At 39.6% G+C, this 17,875-nt stretch overlaps 1 protein-coding gene across 2 annotated transcripts; it reads left to right on the top strand.

Annotated features, from left to right (window-relative positions):
- Nucleotides 1-1,935: 1,935 nt before the first annotated feature.
- On the top strand, nucleotides 1,936-16,717 carry RIOK2 (RIO kinase 2). 2 transcript variants are annotated; one of them, XM_005446855.4, is made up of 10 exons: nucleotides 1,936-2,352; nucleotides 3,168-3,306; nucleotides 4,223-4,339; nucleotides 5,286-5,461; nucleotides 7,120-7,208; nucleotides 8,824-9,015; nucleotides 9,420-9,512; nucleotides 10,427-10,963; nucleotides 11,938-12,022; nucleotides 16,395-16,717. In XM_005446855.4, exons 1-10 carry the CDS (start codon nucleotides 2,287-2,289, stop codon nucleotides 16,554-16,556), a joined length of 1,656 nt encoding a protein of 551 aa, XP_005446912.2. In that variant the 5' UTR covers nucleotides 1,936-2,286; the 3' UTR covers nucleotides 16,557-16,717. The 2 variants fall into 2 exon arrangements, with proteins under 2 accessions (XP_005446912.2, XP_027671974.2); XM_027816173.2 differs by having other exon boundaries at nucleotides 1,938-2,352; nucleotides 10,427-10,954.
- The last annotated feature ends 1,158 nt before the right edge of the window (nucleotides 16,718-17,875 follow it).

The raw sequence follows: 17,875 nt of genomic DNA, 5'->3' as shown, positions 1-17,875 counted from the left end.
CAGTTCCATCTACTGCTCCTTATAAGACTTGTTCCCTAGACCCTTCACCAGCCTCTTATGCTTTTTCAATGTTTTCCTGAAAGTGTACTACTAATATTGAGGAAACAAATATACTGAATGTGTCCTCTTTACACTGTGTTTCACTGAGTGCTAACCTAAAACATTGAGAATGGTTAGGTGTCCCACACGTTGATTATATTACTCCTGTTTATTCCTCCACAGACTCCTTATAGCAGGAAAGCCTAACCTACATGAGAGATCACAGAAGAACACTTCTGCCATAACACCTGGCACTGGTGCAGGAGGAGTTCGGTTTTGCCTCTTCTTTTCCACAGCCCAACCACCATGAGCAGCAGCTTGTGGTCGGGAGCCATGGATCCAGGTAGCGCACGATGCTATCAAGCAGTCCTGACTACCTGAGCACTGCCAGGCTCTACCTTGTAGCTGACAGCTCTGCACGCCTGCATGCTGGCCAAGCCCTGCAAGCAAGGTGGCACAGTGACAGCAGTAACAGAGACAAAGAACAAAAAGTCTTTGAGACATGGAATGAATAAAGTACAACAACCCCAAATAATTCTGTTTGAATGCAGGTACAGAACAACAGCTGATCAACTGTAAGTATTTACCACCTCTCTCCATCAGAAACTATAAAGTAACTGCTGCAGGGCTCATTAGATGTTGAGCAACAGTGAACTGACTCCTCCAGAGGTACCTGAAACGTGCAGCTGATTAGCAGAACTAACTACTTATTCCATGGTAAAATATAATACTTTGAAAGGTACAGATAACACAAGTGAAGTAGATATGTGGATATGGAACCGGGGTTTGTGGAGGTTAGAGAGATGAGGATACTCTAGCAGAAAGTTAGAATCAGGCTCTGGTTTCAGTAGAGGTAATAGTGATCAGGAGTCTGGTGGAAGGCCCATACCCACTCGATGAGGCTAAAGTACCCATCAGACTGCTGTACAGAATTTCGACACACCACATGCCGTTCCTCCGCATGATCTGTCGTCCTCAGCACCCTGAGAGCACCGTGTCACAGGCCAGCACATTGCATGCAGAAATTATTTCACATCTTTATATAGGATTTCTGCTTGTACTTCTGGCAACTCACTGCAAGGAAAACAGACAAAAACACATAGATCCTCTAGCATTGTGAAAACTTTTCTTAAGGATACTTGAATAGTAACATCTTTCTAACTGGCCATTTCAGAAATGTCTAAAAAGAAAAAAAAAAAAAAAGGGGGGGGGGGGCGGCAGTGCATATTTGATAGCAGTTACAGACAGCTTAAGTTCTGAAAGTAAAAAAAAGTATCAAGGGTTTACTGGTTTAAGACAACAGAAAGATACCCTTTCCACCAAACACCTTGAGAAAAAATCTGACAAATGTAGTAGGCGAGTTCACCAGGGGCATTTTCATCACACGTAACTACATGACAAAGCGACTGAGGAAAGCGTGTCTCGTTCCTCCGTACTGCTACCGAATACAATTAATTAACCCTCCCTCTGCAGCCCGGTACACATTACGGTGCAGGTACCGACAAGGCTGTGGAAGCGTTTCCTTCCCCAGGCAGGAAACGCGAGCTCGGACCGCCGACTCCCCCTCGGAGGGGCTGCGACGGGGCAGGACCACCCGCACCGGCCAGCGAGGGGCTACGGGCCTCCTCGGTCCGAGCACCCCCGCGCCTCCCGCGGCCCCGCCCCCACGCACAGCGCCGCGCGCACGGCGCAGGCGCACACCGAGCGGCCGCCGCGCGCCGCCCGACCCGCCGGCAGCTCCCCGCCCGCCGAGCCCGGACGTGCGCAGGCGCAGCTGCGGCCGCACCTTGCGGACGGCGGCGGGGCCGGAGGGGCCGAAGGGGCCGGAGGGGCGTGGCGCGGGTCCCGCTCCGCGGCTGGGCCGGCCAGGGACGCGCCGCGGGCGGCTTTGGCTGCGCGGCTTCGGGTGTCGCTTCTGTTTCTGGGGAGCCGGTCTTGGCAGATGCACAGGGCACCCAACTAATTCACAGCAGAGAGGGAGGACAAGGCAGTGTCGGACTAAAGGCTTGCTCTGACTCCACTGTCAGTCCGTAATGACTCGGGCACGAATGAGGCACGCAAAGGTTCAGCCGAGGCAGCTGCCAGGACCCAAGCACGCCGCACCCCGGCCCGGCGGGGCTGGCCGCCGCCGTGCGAGTTCCGCGCATGCGCCGGGGTGGTGCGGCGGGCGGGCGCGTTCCTGCGCGGCCCCGCTCTCCGGGCGAACCGGGCTGTCGGCGCCGCTAGCGTGTGCCGGCCGCAGCCGTCATGGGGAAGCTGAACGTGGTGATGCTTCGGTACCTCTCCAAGGAGCACTTCAGGGTCCTGACAGCGGTGAGCCGGCGGAGAGGCCTGGCTGGGAGGACGGGCGAGCGGGGGGAGGGGAGGCGGCCTGCCTGGCCCAGCCCTGCCCGTGGAGTTCCGCGTGGCCGGTTGGCTAGGGCGGGTCGGGCGCACTCCGGGCGCGGATGGGAGACCGGGTCGTTTGCGTCGCAGACGGCAGCGGAAGAAAGGCTGCGGGGGAATGGGGCCGGTTTGCGTTACCGCCGCCTCCCCTGGGGTCCGATGTTGGTGTTTGCCGCAGGGTGGGCCCAGCTCGCGTTCTCCCCTTCGGCCGGCCGGCTCGGGATAGCTGACGGCGGAGCGGTCGCTGGGGCTGCCCAGATGGTGGCCGCCCGGCAAGGTACGGTCGCCAGTTTCTCTGCACGTGCTGGTGGCTTTTGGCCCCTTGTCTAAGGAGGAGGGAGCAGAGGTTTGCCAGTGCGCGGCCTGGTGCCTTGCCTAGCTGCGTGGCCGCACCCGCTGGGCTGTCTTGCCTGTCCCGGCAGCGGGGTCCTGGCAGGAGGGCGAAGGGAGCGTGGCCGTTTGAGTGCGAGAAAATCATCTGGTCTGAGAAAAGCAGACCTGTGCGTTCATCTGCTGCTGCAACCGAACTCTAATCGGCCATTCATTTTCGGGCCGGTACTATAGAAGTTTCAAGGCAGAATTATACAAGGGACAGCAAGGGGCAGTGGTGTGTATTAAAAAGTTTGGGTAAGTCACAGAAAAAGTAATAGTGCATCCATAAAAAGTGATTTTAGTCTCAAGTGGGATCTTACTTCATTGTTGAACACAGGGGCTAACGAAGCTATTTTTATTTGGTCTTTTAGGTGGAAATGGGCATGAAGAACCATGAAATAGTTCCTGCTAGCTTAATTGCTTCCATTGCCAGCCTTAAACATGGTGGTTGTAATAAAATTTTGAGGGAGTTGGTGAAGCACAGACTTCTAGCTTATGAACGAACTAAAAGTGAGTTTGAATTTTATGTTGGGCTCTCACTCTCATTCTGTCCCCAATGCCCTCACAGTGGTACTTGCAGAAGTACCACAGCTTGGCACGTATGAGCAGCCAGAGCACTTACTAGCTTTGTGTTCTCTTGAACCTGCCCTGGGAATATGGATTTGTGCAGACCAAATGTTGTAGCTGTCTGCTGAATTCTCATGTCTATGAAGATGACAGGCAGAAAAGAGATGAACAGTTAATTTTCTGTATTGCTTAGTCACAAAAACTGTGAAAAATGAAAGAAACATCAGTTAAGGCAATATTCAAATGCATACAGGAATCAACCCAAATTAGTTACAGTCATGTAGTACACAAACTGGACCAGACTGCAAACACTTTGTATGTTTCACCCCCACCAAACAACTACTCAAGTAGCTTTTATTCCCTGTCATGTGACAGGTAGTAGTTGTGCAGGCTTTTCCCCATTTCCTTCAGCCTTTTAGTTGTATCTAGCTTTGCAAACATACTGTACAAGTTTGCAGGAAATTCATATCCTTTTTGTCTCCGTTCTTCATAGCATTAAGAGTTGCTGTAGATTACCACAACAATCCTATGTCCCTGATGCATCTCCTATATGTGTATCTTCCAAAATGCTCCTTGGGTTTTCCCAGGCTATTTAAAATACTGCCATTGCCTCTATTAGAGGGGCTAAGAGCATGTCTTGTCTTTTGCCCAGTTGTCAATTTTCATAAAACTTACAGGAGTTCAAACATCTTTACCATTCTTTCCTGTCGGGCTGATATTAGCCGATGGGTGAAATACTACTTGAGTGCTGTGTACTGTAAGCTGAAACAAGACTAAATTGAGACTTACTTTAAATGCAGTATAATTAATTAATTTAATTAATGAGGAATTAAATGTTTTGTATTTTATTCTTGACTAGCTGTCCAGGGTTATCGGTTAACAAATGCAGGATATGATTACCTTGCTTTGAAAACTCTGTCTTCCCGACAAGTTATACATTCTGTTGGAAACCAGATGGGTGTTGGCAAAGAATCAGGTAACTAAAACCCCCCATTTTTAATAATTTCTTTAAGCAAACACAGCTGTAATGCTGCACATGTTTTGCTAGAAACTAGTTAAGTTTTCTTCTGGATGGTCACATCAGTTAATCTGTCAAACACCAAGATTTATGTTTCACTTGTTCAAATGTTGTGTGAGGCTTCTGGCTGCATTTGAATGTTTCTTCACAAGAGTGTCATTCTACTTTGACAGTTTTGTTGATTCTTAGTTCATCGCTTAAAAAGTTGCTTTGCAGGCAGATGCTATTTGTCCCATGCTTTGTAGAGTTTTGAACCATTTTAGCAAAAAGATAATTTCAGTTTTTTCATCCCACTTTATGGTAAAGTAAAATAGGGTCAAAACTATTGGAGTGCTGTGTTGGTTCCTCTTATGTTCATGTAGATTGTAATGTGACGCAGCACATAACTTGTGAAATTGGATAGTGAGAAGGGGTTTATTGGAACAAATGGTAGAAATGAAACACGAGCTGTCTGTTAACACTGTTTAAAGTGAGAGGCTGGTCCCTTTGAGTTGTCTATCCACACAATAGAAAGAAGGCGGCTCTTCCAGATTGTGATTAATAAGAACACCAGCATCTGCCTTAGATTTCGCTCAAGGATAGCTTATATTTGTTCTTTGCTGTGCAGATAGCCTGGGGATGTTAACCTGAGCATAGGAACCTTAAGATCTCCTAATCTGACAGATGTTTCAGATCACATCAGTATTTCTTCTAGTGGAGTACCATAATCTCTAACAATAATTTCTTCTTTTTATGATCTCTTAGTATGCAATATGTTAATTTAGCTGTCTTTACTAACTGTAGGAGAACTTGCCATGCCAGATACAGTAATTGTGAGAAGTGAAGTAACAGACCTTAATGCTGCAGTTTTCATCAGATCCTACCTAGCTTGTTAGATTTAGAGCTATGCTATTATGTCTTCTAGATATTTACATTGTTGCAAATGAAGAGGAGCAACAGTTTGCATTGAAATTACATAGGCTTGGAAGAACTTCTTTTCGCAGTCTGAAAAATAAACGTGACTACCACAAGCACAGACATAAAATGTCATGGCTGTATTTATCCCGGCTGGCAGCAATGAAGGAGTTTGCATATATGAAGGTGGGTGACCATTCACACACTAGCAGCAATGGTGTAATAGACTGAAGATACTTTCCAGACTGTCTTTTGATTATTTCATATTTACAGTAGTGGTAGGATTTACACTTCTTTTGTTTGTTTTTTTTCCTCCCCTAACAGACTTACAGTATTATGTTTCAGAGAATTTCAATGCTATGTATTTTGTATGCTTTTTAGTGGCAAAATGAAGCTTTGCCTTGGAAGTCCCTTGCAACAGAAACAGGTGCCATGAGAGAAATTCAAATTATTTTTTTTATTTATGGATAGATAATTTATGTATCACCAGTGCTGCTGTTTTTCCTTCAAAATCTATTGCATAAGCTTGCAGAAACACCTTAAAAAGTAAGGAAATTTACAGTTTCTTGTCAGAATAACTCTTTCCAGAATTACTCTTGTCAGAATTATTATTACCCAGCTGTCATTTTTAAAAAATAATTTACTTATTTTTTAATTTACCATGCTTTCAGTTGTTGCTGTGCTGTTGAAGCAAATCTTTCTGTCCAGACTGGTGTTCAGACCTGAAAACGCACATTTTGTTCTATACTGTGCAAGAAGATTTCATTTCCAAGTATATATTGCTACTCTGAGTACTAGATTTTTTGACCTTTAAAAAAATGCAGATGTTATAAAGTAATTAAAAGTTGACAGTGGAAAACTAGTCATTTACAAAAAACTAGTTTTCCCTTCTCCTTTTGTGCTATTTAACAGTACCATATACATTAAATATTATTTTCTTGTTTCTCTTAAAAAAACTCAGTGGGTTCTACCAGTGGCCTCCACAGAGGGAGAAGGAACTATTACCATCATTTAGAACCTCTGTATTGGTCCAGTTGTTCTAACTGGTAAAGCATGATGTGGTCAGAATTTGAAGGAATATGATCATGGGGGCTAATTTCCTTGAAAAGAGAGTTGAGAGAGCATTAATTGCATTCTGAAAAGCGATGATAGTTTAATTTTAAAGTAACAAAAGCTATATTTATGTTGCCTTAACTTAGACCTCTATCTAAGAAAAAATCACTAGTAACAGAAGAATGAGTAAAAAGTGAATGAACCCATAAAGAAGTTGAGTGGATCAAGTGAATGACTAAATTTGAGTTGGAAAAGGCGAACAGTAGAGCTTCAAAATATTCTCCCTTTGGTTAATCTTTAATTGGTGTAATACTGGTTTTTAATATTTAAGAATGAACTATCGTCTTACAGCAACTGATTGTAGAGTAACTAGTTAGGCAGAACTATATTGGCAGCAGCTTAGTGTGGAGTATTTTTCTAATTCCTGACAACCTGTTTCCAGTTACCTGCTATTGGTTACTTGGGCTAGCAGACCAAGTATGATTCTGCCACTCTTCATTCTGCTGTGTTTTTCTTCCAGGTGCACAATAATTAAACTGTTGACAATATAGCAGTGCACTTACTGTTTAAACTTACAGATTTTATTTGTCTTCGCAGTCAGAGTTATGTTACGTATATGTTATGACATATTCCTTCATAAGCATGTGATTTGAAGTTTCCAGTTAGCATTTGAGTAATGTATGCTGCTTCCATGGTAATATTTATTGCTTATATTTGACGGGAATTTGTCAATATAGTAATGTTTTCTTAACTATTTAATTTCAATTTTTCAACGTATTGTCTGTTTCCAGGCTTTGCATGACAGAAAATTTCCTGTTCCAAAACCTGTGGACTACAACAGGCATGCAGTTGTTATGGAGCTCATTGATGGCTATCCTTTGTAAGTACTGTTGCCTGAATTCCCTACGTTGTAGAAATCCTAACAATGTTAGGTTCAGTAAGGTTAAAGGATTAGGGTTTTTCCTTGTCATGTAAGTGAATTCTGACTTCACCATGCTGCATAATGCTCTCTAGCCCACAATCACTAGCACTCTACTTAATAAGATAAGCAAGGTTATAATTTATTTATACAGAGAAATGAGTTTTTTTCTTAGTCCAAAGAAACTGGTGAAATAGACTGATTTTTTTTAAGTAAGGAATACACCAAAAGAGCAGTGTGACAAAAGGTAGTAATGCAACTGTTTTCTGCACAGAAATCACATATTTGATATGTTATTGGTTATATACAGTATTGAATACAGTATCATTCATGTTCTGAGCTTCAGTTTTTGATCCTTACAGTGGTGATTCTGGTAAGATTATAACTATTTTAGAACTTCTGCTCAGTTTACATTGAAAACTGTGTGTCCTGGTCTCATCTGGGACAGAGTTAGTTTTCTTCTTAGTAGCTACTGCAGTGCAGTGGTTTGGATTTGGTGTGAGACTTCAGTTCCTCAGGCCTTGTTAGCCAAAAGGATGGAGGGACACAAGGAACTGGGAGGGGACACAGCCAGGACAGCTGACTTGAACTAGCCAAAGAGGTATTCCATACCATGGGATGTCACGCCCGGTATATATGCCTGGGGGGCTGGCCGGGGTGGGTGGGTCATTGCTCCGGGACTGGGGACTGGCTGGGCATCGGTCGGCGGGTGCTGAGCAGGTGCATTGTGTGCCACGTGTTCCTTTCTACCTTCCCCTCTGGATTTTATTCTTTCCCTTTCCCTTTTCATTATAACTGTTACTGTCATCATTGTTATTATTGTTCTTTCATTTTTATTCTGTTTCAATTATTAAATTGTTCTTATCTCAACCCTCAGGTTTTGCATTCCTTTCCAACTCTCCTCCCCATCCCTCCGGGTGAGGGGGGAGTGAGCGAGGGTTAAACCACAACACTGCTTTTTTACTTGTTTTGTTTCTAAAGGCCAGATGATTTGTATTTTGCCACTTAAGGTACATTGCTTTCTCAGGTATATGTTCAGGAATGCTTTAAGCTTTTTTTTTTTAAAATTTCTTTTTTCCTAACAGTGTAGAAAATAAGAATTTCTAAAAGAAAATGTCATGAGGCATCTGAATTTGAATACAGGAAGACCTAGTTCCTACTGAGACCATAAAATTACCTAAACCAGGAGAAGCATAAAAATTTATGGATCTGTTATTTAAATTATGTATTACGATATGGTTCCTGCTGGCAGACAGTAAGCATAAATTGAGATTTAGCCTTATAAGGAGACATTTTGTCCCATTGAGGACAGTGAGGCAGTGGTACAGGGTACTTGGAGAGGGTTGCACAGGCTCTCTTCATCCCTAGAATTTTTCAAGCCCGAACTATATAAAGCCCTGAGTCATCTGATCTGATCTCAAAGTTGACTGAGCTTGGAGGAGAGTATTGGACTAGAGACTTGAGGACCTTTTTAACTTTAATTACTCTGGCATTCTGTCACATGTATTTCATATACTTTGCTTGTATTTCTAAATTAAGTTTTTCAATGTTCAGGATATTTTATTTATATTTTCAGGTGCCAGGTGCACCACGTGGAAGATCCTGCCTCTGTCTACAGTGAATTAATGGATCTGATTGTAAATCTTGCCAATCATGGTTTGATTCATGGTGATTTCAATGAATTTAATCTCATATTGGATAATGATGACCATGTCACTATGATTGATTTCCCTCAGATGGTATCAACATCACATGCAAATGCTGAATGGTAGGTTCAAATTTAAAGATTTTTGTCAAAGTAAATCTGACAAGTGCTGATGACAGCAAATAGTCAACTATGACTGTTTCCATAGTCCTGTTTCTGATTCTTTTTCTACCATTGTTGTCATGCAGCACAAAAAAATGTTCCAAATGTAATTTGATTTATGAATGAGTAGAAATGTCTCTTTAGGCTAAATATGTAATTAATTCCTTCTGAGAGAGAATGACATTAAGAAGTGCTTGGAAGTATACTGCATGCAATTTGTCTCCCTAGCTTTTGCCTTGTGATCACTAATAGGAATGATTTTAAAATAAAATCAGCAAAAGACAAGATACAGGGTAAAAGTTTGTCACTGCAGTAGAATTCATTACCTTGATTTTATGTCTTTACACTTCTGTATTTCTTTACAGGTATTTTGACAGAGATGTTAACTGTATTAAGGAGTTCTTTAAGAAACGTTTCAACTATGAGAGTGAGGTCTTCCCAGCATTCAAAGACATCAGGTAGAAACTGCCAGATAAATTTGAGTTGTCCTGTTTATACTGGTGTTGTGAGAAAAATGGATGCCTGTGAAAAGTGGCTGTAGAAGAACTAAAAAAAAAAATAGGCCCAACTATGCAATTTTAAATTATATTTTTGTCATTTCTATTGTGTTTTATTCAACCAAAGTTACTGTAAGTGGTTTCCAAAAGCTAAAGTGTGCTTTAAAATACAGTACTGCCTCCTTTGTCTTTCTTCTTGCTGCTGAGGAAGAGAGACCAGTCTAAAAGCTTGATTTGAATGGTAAATATCTAGGAAATTTTAGCAGGGATGCAGAATTAGTTTCTTCTACTTCTGGAAGCCCATTTTATAGTTCTAGTATATCAAGAATTAATTTGGGTTTCAATTTTAAATTTATTTTTAAAATGCTGGTAAATATGGTGACTGCCTCTTCAAGCATTATTATGCTGAAAGTTTTCTTCCTAATTTTTTTGTCCCTTTTGAAAAACAAAGTAAGTTTTCACTTAAGACTGAAGCTGTTGCAATGAAAAGGACCTTGTTTCATTCCGATCCCTGTTCCAAAGGGCTACCACACTTGAATCAGTCTCTCTGTGTCATATGTACCCTTTATTCTTCTGTTTGCTCAACATAATCTGAGCTTAAAGCCAAACTGTATTCCTGCAAAAATAAAATACTGGTTATGGAGATGGAATCATCTATTGTAGTCGTTTGCTTTTGTGATGTCACATTCTGTTAATACTTTTTTCTGAAGCTCAGCTCTACCATGTGGTGTTCTGTGTGTTTCACAAGAGTATATCCTCTTTGTTAATAGTATGGGTAATTACAGTCCAGCTTGATTAGTATTTTTAATCCAAAATGTAGAATATTGGTAGCTTGATGATTTAGCATATTAAAACAAAATGCAATTCTTTCACAGGAGAGAGTGTTCTCTTGATAGAGAGATCGCTGCCAGCGGCTATACAAAAGAAATGCTAGAAGATGATGACCTGCTTTACCCACCAGGTTCTGATGAGGATGATAATACAACAGAGATATCAGAATTTGTAGAAGATGCTGAGAATAAGCTCAACTTCTTCACCAAAGATAAAGACAGCTATGAAGACTTCATGTCTGAAATGGGTTATTTGTCTGAAAGCAGAACCTGTGACAACTTTATGTATGTCAATGAGGAGGCTGATACAACTGAAAGTAGTGAAAATACACAAAGGCTGAGTATGTCAAAGTTGAGTTCAGCCTTAGAAGAAGTTGAAGGGCAAGCTATGCTTCAGAAATCTGGTGAAGATGCAGAGAGTTCTGCAATTGCTTTTTTTAAGGGCAAAAGCATAACTGAAAACGCTGCTGAAGTCAAAAATCACACAGGACAAGAGGAGTGCTGTAATGATGAGGAGAATGAAGACAAATGCCCTGATCTGGTTGACTTGTCAACTTTAAATGAGAAATTCAGGCATTACAGGTAAAGGTTCATATTTCCTATCTAGGAGTGTGATTCCTCCCCTCTCCCCAGTAAATGTGAATCTTTCAAGTAGACTGAAAAGGACCTCTTCAGCTACCCTTGTTTAAATTGAATACTAAAAATTCAATTTATTTTGAAAACATTGCCGTGAATATCTTTCCTCTTGGTCTTAATGGTAGATAACGTGTTGATTGGTACTATATATGTAAAGCTTCACATGTAATGTGCAACAAATCTTAAACAGCTAGACAACTGAAGTATCTGATGGGGTAACTGGTCTTGGATTTAATTCGTAGAGCAACCTATTTTCTGTGGTGGATTTTTTTTCTTTTTCTCTATTTCAGTTAGTATTAGTAGTGAAGGAGTTCTTGACAGTAAGATACTGCTTCTAAATAACTTTTATGAGTAAGTTTGTAATTTGAATATCTCAAAGCCAAATTATTCTGCTGCTCACTCTGCTGAAATTAGCAAGAACAAGCTCCTTGGAATATATTGTTCCAATATATTGTACTCTGTGGTGTTCTAGCCTTTAATTCCTTTCCTGAAATACTTAGAAATTCCTGCTTACCTTCAGGCTAGCCCCTTGTACATGAAAATTTGCCAGCCCAGCACACACCTGGAGGCATATACCAAGCTCATACTCGTCCTCATCTGCTTTTGCTTTGTAGTGAAATGACATGTCAAAACATTTTGTAGAATCTGAAGTATTTTTTTTTTTTTAGTGTTCTGAAGCTTCTTTTCATGTGCTTGGTATACACGCGGCTGTTGTGCAACGAATTCTTCCTTTGATAAAAAGCTGGTTTTAAACAACTAATGTTGATATTCAGAACATAAATGTTTTGTAGTATTTGCATGTTTTGTTGTGAGTTTTCAGGTTATATATAAAATATGGTGCTTATAGAGGCAAAAGATGTTTGTTTTGCTAGTGGAATAAAGAATAAGTAAAGAATAAAAAATTGATTTACGTATTTCAGAAGTGAAGAGAGTGCTGAGCACAGAACAAGGACTAAAAGTATCTCATCGGTCAGAAGTGCTGGGAGCTGTTCAACCATTCCACCGGTAAATATTATTGTTACTATGTTACTATCTAGTCTGTTCAGACCATGTTAACTTGCACATAGCTGTTAGTATGTATTTGTAAAAATGTTCTCTAGTCTCTGTAAGAAGACTTGTTACCATGTACCTCTCTAGTTTCCATGTCTACAGAAAAATAGGACTGATACTTCTGGAATTGTTTACAGGTAATGATTTCCAGCACTTCCTTTCATGTGCTGCTCTTTGTTCTTTCACCAAAGCTCCACATCATATTAAAAGCTCTCATTTAGCCAAAGCAGGCTAATGTATGTTAATGTGTGTTAACACACAACATATAATCAATTAATTCATTTCAGTTGCTAGCCATAATTAATATTTTTTATTTTAAAATCGGATGCTTGAGGCAAGATTTAATTTGGCCTTTTTCACCTGTCATCTTAGAGATTTCTTCGTACTCTTTTCTGAAATATTTATATGAACTCACTTCAGTAGTTATTTCTTTGGCAACATGAATAAATTTTACTTTCTGCATTATTGTCTTACTCTTCAACCCAGCACTGCTCATTAGTCGGTGTGGCTACCTCTGTCATATTTTTTAAAGTGCCTTTTCCTTTTAAAGGGAAGAAAGTCCAGTGTTCTTCATTAATTCTTGTACAAAACAGGTAGAAACTTCTTTCAGCTGACAGCTGATCCATGAGGCATTTTTTTAATTAGGGTAGACTACATACTTGACCTTGTGAATACATGCCTATGTTCAGTCTCATTTTCATTTGCAGTGAGGAGCAGAACTCCGAAAAATCTTGTTTGGGGAATGTGTTGGTGTAGTTTCAACTCTTTCATGATAAATATGTACTTTTCCAATTTGTACCTTTTCAAAGCATTTCTATTGCCTAATTAGAGCATTTGCCCTAGAAATACTGCATCTGAAATGTCTAGTGCTGGCAAGTGTGTTTTGTTTGGGTTTTTTTTTCCCTTGTTAGACTTTTATCTTCCTAATTTACAGTCTTTTCAGTCTACTACTTATTGCTTTGGTACTCTTCTAACAAAGGCTTTGCTACTGGCCTGTTAGATGATGTGTTATTTTGTGAATCAGCCTTGTTTTACACAAGGTACCTGTCAGTGGCTGTAATATTCATGGAACAGTTGACTGCTTTACTCTTTCATGTTTGGATTATATTTTGTTTTTTAAGATAAGTATTTTAAAGATACACCAATAACCAATAAAGTTACATGTGTAAATAAATGTGAAGGAACAGCATGTTTAAATCTCTTCTAAGTCATTTTTTTACAGGACTTTATGCAAGAAAAAAGCCTCAACTTTGACCTTTGTCATCACAGTTCTTATTCTAGGGGATGATGCTGTGTTTTCTTAAGGAGACAAAGAGTTAGGTTAAAACTGTGGAATGAAGTAAACAAGAGCCAGGATGACCTGCAGGAATTCCTAGTTTCTGGTCCATGCTTTTTTTTTTTTTTTTGAGTTTGCTAATTTAAGTGTACAAGATTTGGAAGAAAAAAAAAAATTAGTGCTGCTGAGTCCTACAAAGGAAATTACTTGAAACTGTACTCCTGTACCCCACTGAGTGGTATCAGTGGCTGTTACGTGGATATAGAAACCTTTTAGAGTATTTAGAGAATGTGTGTTTATTCCGTAGACAGACACGGAATGTGTTAAAAATTTGTAAATTATGTGTGCATACTTAATTTTCTATTGTAAAAGTAAGATAAAAACACTTTAGCAGAAAAGGTTTCAAGAGGTTCAGCCACACAAAAAACTTTATCCTGCATCAATTTACCTTGCATAATGATCACTTACATGTTTTCATGCTGAGTAAAGTAACATTTCTGACAATTGCTGAATCTTCATTTTGAGTGTTAGAACTAGTGAAGTGATACCTGTAATGAGCTGTTTGTAACAGAAAATAATTACAAAACTAAAAATGCAAAATAATGTCACTGTAGTAAGATCCACTGGGCTGCTTAGAGCTGATGCCTCTTATTGCTGCTAGCATTTATCTGTTGTTTGTGCAGCTTGCTTTCTGTTTGTTGGAGAAAACATACTAAAACATTAGCAGATTTTAAAATTAATCACACAAATTCATATAGGCATATATAAACAATTGTGGCAATAGTAGTAGGTACAGTCATAACTTGGGAGACTGTGCCAGAAAGTCATGAATGTTGGAAAATCAGCTATTCCGCATAAAGTAAGGTATCTTTCTGTGCTTGTACAAAGCTTTATATGCATTGTTGTAATTTAATTAGAGGAAACAATTGAATGATGAAAAATTTAAATAATAAAAATGTAAATTTGTTTACTCTGAAGCATTTCTCAGTATTCCTGTTACGATGATGGAAAGATTAGTGAGTCTTTCAATCATGTGCTGTGGTTAAGTAATAGAATTTGGTGAATTTACATTATGGTTACATGTCAAAGACTTCTGGTACCATCTTGCAAAATTTCTTCTAGCAAGTTTTGTATAAACTAGTCATCTGTCCTGGACCAGAGTAGAAGTAGAGAAGCCTTCTTTCAGGTTCTGCCTATAGAAAAGACAGAATGGCAGGTGCTTTACTGGCAAAAGAAAGACATCAGTGCAACAGTGTAAATTAGTTCTAATAAGTATTTTATTCAGAATAATTAAAAGATAATCTATGCTTTTTATTTCAAGGTGCTCGTGGAAGGACGTATCATACCCAGCTGGGGTTTTTTACCCACATTTTGGCAGTTAGCCTGCCTGCTATGTAACTTAGGAAACTACTGTTCAGGTGGTTCCTCAATTATTACAGGATTTCTGCTGAAGTCAGGATTGAGTAATTGGATTCACGCATTACTTGTGTTACTTTAATTGTATTAGTCACAGCAGTTCTTAAAGAGCATATCTTGCCACAATTATGCTTTCTGGTTCCTGATTTACTCCTACCAACGTAGTATGTCATATGTCACAGTGAAGTTCAATTGATAGTACAATCAACAAAGCTCAACAAGGCAACTGAAATTGGGGTACCTGTAAAGGAAATGTAATTAGATATTTTTCCTCTTGTCCAGTTATTTGGAAATCAGATCTTTTTATTAAGGACAGATTTGTTCCTTTATATGATTTTTTTTAATGCTTTATTAATTAGAGTAAAAATAAGACACTCCTTAGAGATTTTCAACAAGATATGATTCTGTCATGATTAAATAGTCAGAAAGGTGAAAATAATTTGATTTCTTTTTCTTCCAAGACATGATATGTAAGTATGCGGTCAATACCAGTGCAGCAGTTTGATCTGGGATCATTTTCCAAATGACAAAATCACAGCCACAATCTACTAAATCATGTCTTCATTTTTATTATGGATAGCTATTGCCATTGTTACAGAGACCAGAACTCTGATTGAAAACATGGGTGTAAATAACAGATGAACTGTTCCAGTACTTTTGCTGTAGAGGCATGAGACAGTTCTGACCTTCCAGATATTAACAGGAGAGTGCCTCACCACAACAGGGGAAAACTGGAGGAATTGTAAATCACTCCTGGCCTTTGTTCTTAGCCACATTTGTGGTAAAGTGTTGTTTTCTGTTATAGTCATACTCAGATCTTTGTAATCCAAACTTTTTTCAGAAAAAACAGGGTGCTGAAAGTAATATAGGCATGAACCAAATAATTACTGCAGGACATGAAATGTTCTATTGGTCCTTTTATTTTTTTAAAACTTAAAATAGGACAGTATGTTATCAGCTTTTACATTTTTGAAGAAGACGTGTTTTGCACTGAGAGTGCTGGTCCTTTATGATCCCCATAAGAAAGACACAACTCCATAAGGTATGGTTTAAAATACTATTTACTGTAACTAAGACCATCAGAAGAGAACAGCATAGATAATCCCACACCTCTTAAGATGCTGGGAGCCCTGAGGGTGTTGCATTGAACAGGACTCCCGACACATATGCAGCACACCATAAGACCTTACCCATGGCAGAGAATCTCTCTTTTTAGTCTGTCGAGCTATTTTATGATTTTCTTACAAGGAGACAATTCTGTTCATTATTTCTGTGGTCAGGCTGAACTAAGGTTCACATGAGAACTTCTCGCTGCACTTTTAGATAGAGGCAGGGCCACACAGGTGTGTTTGCCAGTACTGAGCAGGAGCTGACTTGGTTTATCTTACTGGCAGCAGATCTGTGCAGCACAGCACAGCCCTGACGACAACCCTGTACATGCAGCTTACAGCAATACAGCACAGACGGGGCTTGCTTACATAACTGCTGTGTAGATCACTAACTTCTCAATGTACAGAGGCCTTCTGGTTAGGGTTGTGCATGTTCATGTTAGCACTGAAAATGTGCTATCGTGCCATGTATCAGTACTAAATGATCTCCAAAAAGTCTGATGCTGAATTTTTTGTTTATTTATAGGAACTGGTGAAACAGAAGATAAAACGTCAGCTGACCAAACATCAAAAGTCTGTTCTGAGACATCGGCTGCAAAAAGGAGAGGCAAATATTTATACCAAACAACGTCGAGAAAATATGCACAACATTAAGTCTAGCTTGGATGCAGCTAGTTTCTGGGGATAATTTGTTAAAGCTTCTATAGAATATGAGAAAACTCATAATGCATACAGTTGAAAGAATTAATGTTAATAACAAATAATCCTTTTATGTAATGGAGCAATCTCTTCTGCACAACCAGATGTTTTTCTGGAAGTTAATAAACCTCATTCTGCTGGTTCCTGTGATTTTGGTTGGAAGATTTTGGTTTGTGTTTCTGGTTAAAGCCATTGACTGTAACTGAAATTACTCAGTAGTACTGGCTGAAATAATTTTCCAGTAGTATCTTGTTGTAAATCAATTGTATTGTGTTCATTTAGATTAAGAATCTTCTGTTGTGCAGAGGATTCCTTTTAAGAAGGAAGGAAAGGAAAATTTTAAAACCAATTTTTGCAATGAAATCAAATTTAAATTTAGAGTGTTGCCCTCATGTTAGCGATTTGTTTAGTTTAATTAAAAATAAAAATATTAATCTGATGGCCGTTAGTACTCTTTAAGATTTCTCTTCTACCTATATAAACATGAGCAATCCACATGATTAATGTGCATTCTTTGAAGCCAGCAGTTCTTTTCCTTCACTGCAAAATCTCACATACAAGTCTCGCCCTGAAGAATGCGTGATAATAACAGTGCTGTACTGACCTGCAAGCACGCAGATTTTTAGTGTGCCCACACAATTACCAATAAATTTAATTCCTTTATATCTAATAACTTACATGAAGTAATGAGGATTCTGCAACTTCTCTTTTCAGAAATATTACGCTGACTTTTACTATGCTGTATCTTTGGGGTCTGAGGACCTAGAAGAAAACCAAGTATCTTAATTTTTTTTACTATTTTTAAGTGAGGTATGTCTAGCAATAAAATTAAGTGGTATTTATATTTTAAAACAAACATAACGAGAGAAGTGTTTGTGAACACTGAAGCAACTAAAGCGAGAAAGAGCAGTTTAAACTATTCTGTGCTTTTTTTTTAACCTATATGCTGTATCCGTGCTTCAGATGTGAGGTGAACTTCTTGGGGAGGACAACTAGGTCGTGTTCAAATTACCAGTCTGTAGTTTGGAAAATCTTAAATCTTTCACCTGCCTGAGTAAAAGAAATGGGGAACTTTGGCTTTGACCTTTGGTTTTCTGCTCTTGATACTGTCTCTTCTTTGCCTTGTGAACTCGACGCACCTGATGCCTTATTCAGGTTTTAGCCTGTTGAAGAACTGCAGCCTCTGTCCTCTTACAGCACAGCTCTTGCTTTCAAAGTTTTTAATTTTTGTCTTCTCTCTGGAACGATATAAAAGCTAATCTTAGCCAGCAGCTATGTATGTTCTTAAATAAAACTATGGCACGTAAG

Source organism: Falco cherrug, chromosome Z, assembly GCF_023634085.1.
Source record: "Falco cherrug isolate bFalChe1 chromosome Z, bFalChe1.pri, whole genome shotgun sequence".
Classification (NCBI taxonomy): Eukaryota; Metazoa; Chordata; class Aves; order Falconiformes; family Falconidae; genus Falco; species Falco cherrug.
This window is presented reverse-complemented; position numbering and strand designations above follow the sequence as displayed.

What these genes read in the sequence shown, in the direction of transcription:
- RIOK2 (XM_005446855.4), top strand. Translation starts at nt 2,287, where the DNA reads ATGGGGAAGCTGAACGTGGTGATGCTTCGGTACCTCTCCAAGGAGCAC. An exon ending in AGCTTATGAACGAACTAAAA is followed by an intron (nt 3,307 to 4,222) that starts GTGAGTTTGAAT and finishes ATTCTTGACTAG; the next exon opens with CTGTCCAGGGTTATCGGTTA. An exon ending in CTCATTGATGGCTATCCTTT is followed by an intron (nt 7,209 to 8,823) that starts GTAAGTACTGTT and finishes TTATATTTTCAG; the next exon opens with GTGCCAGGTGCACCACGTGG.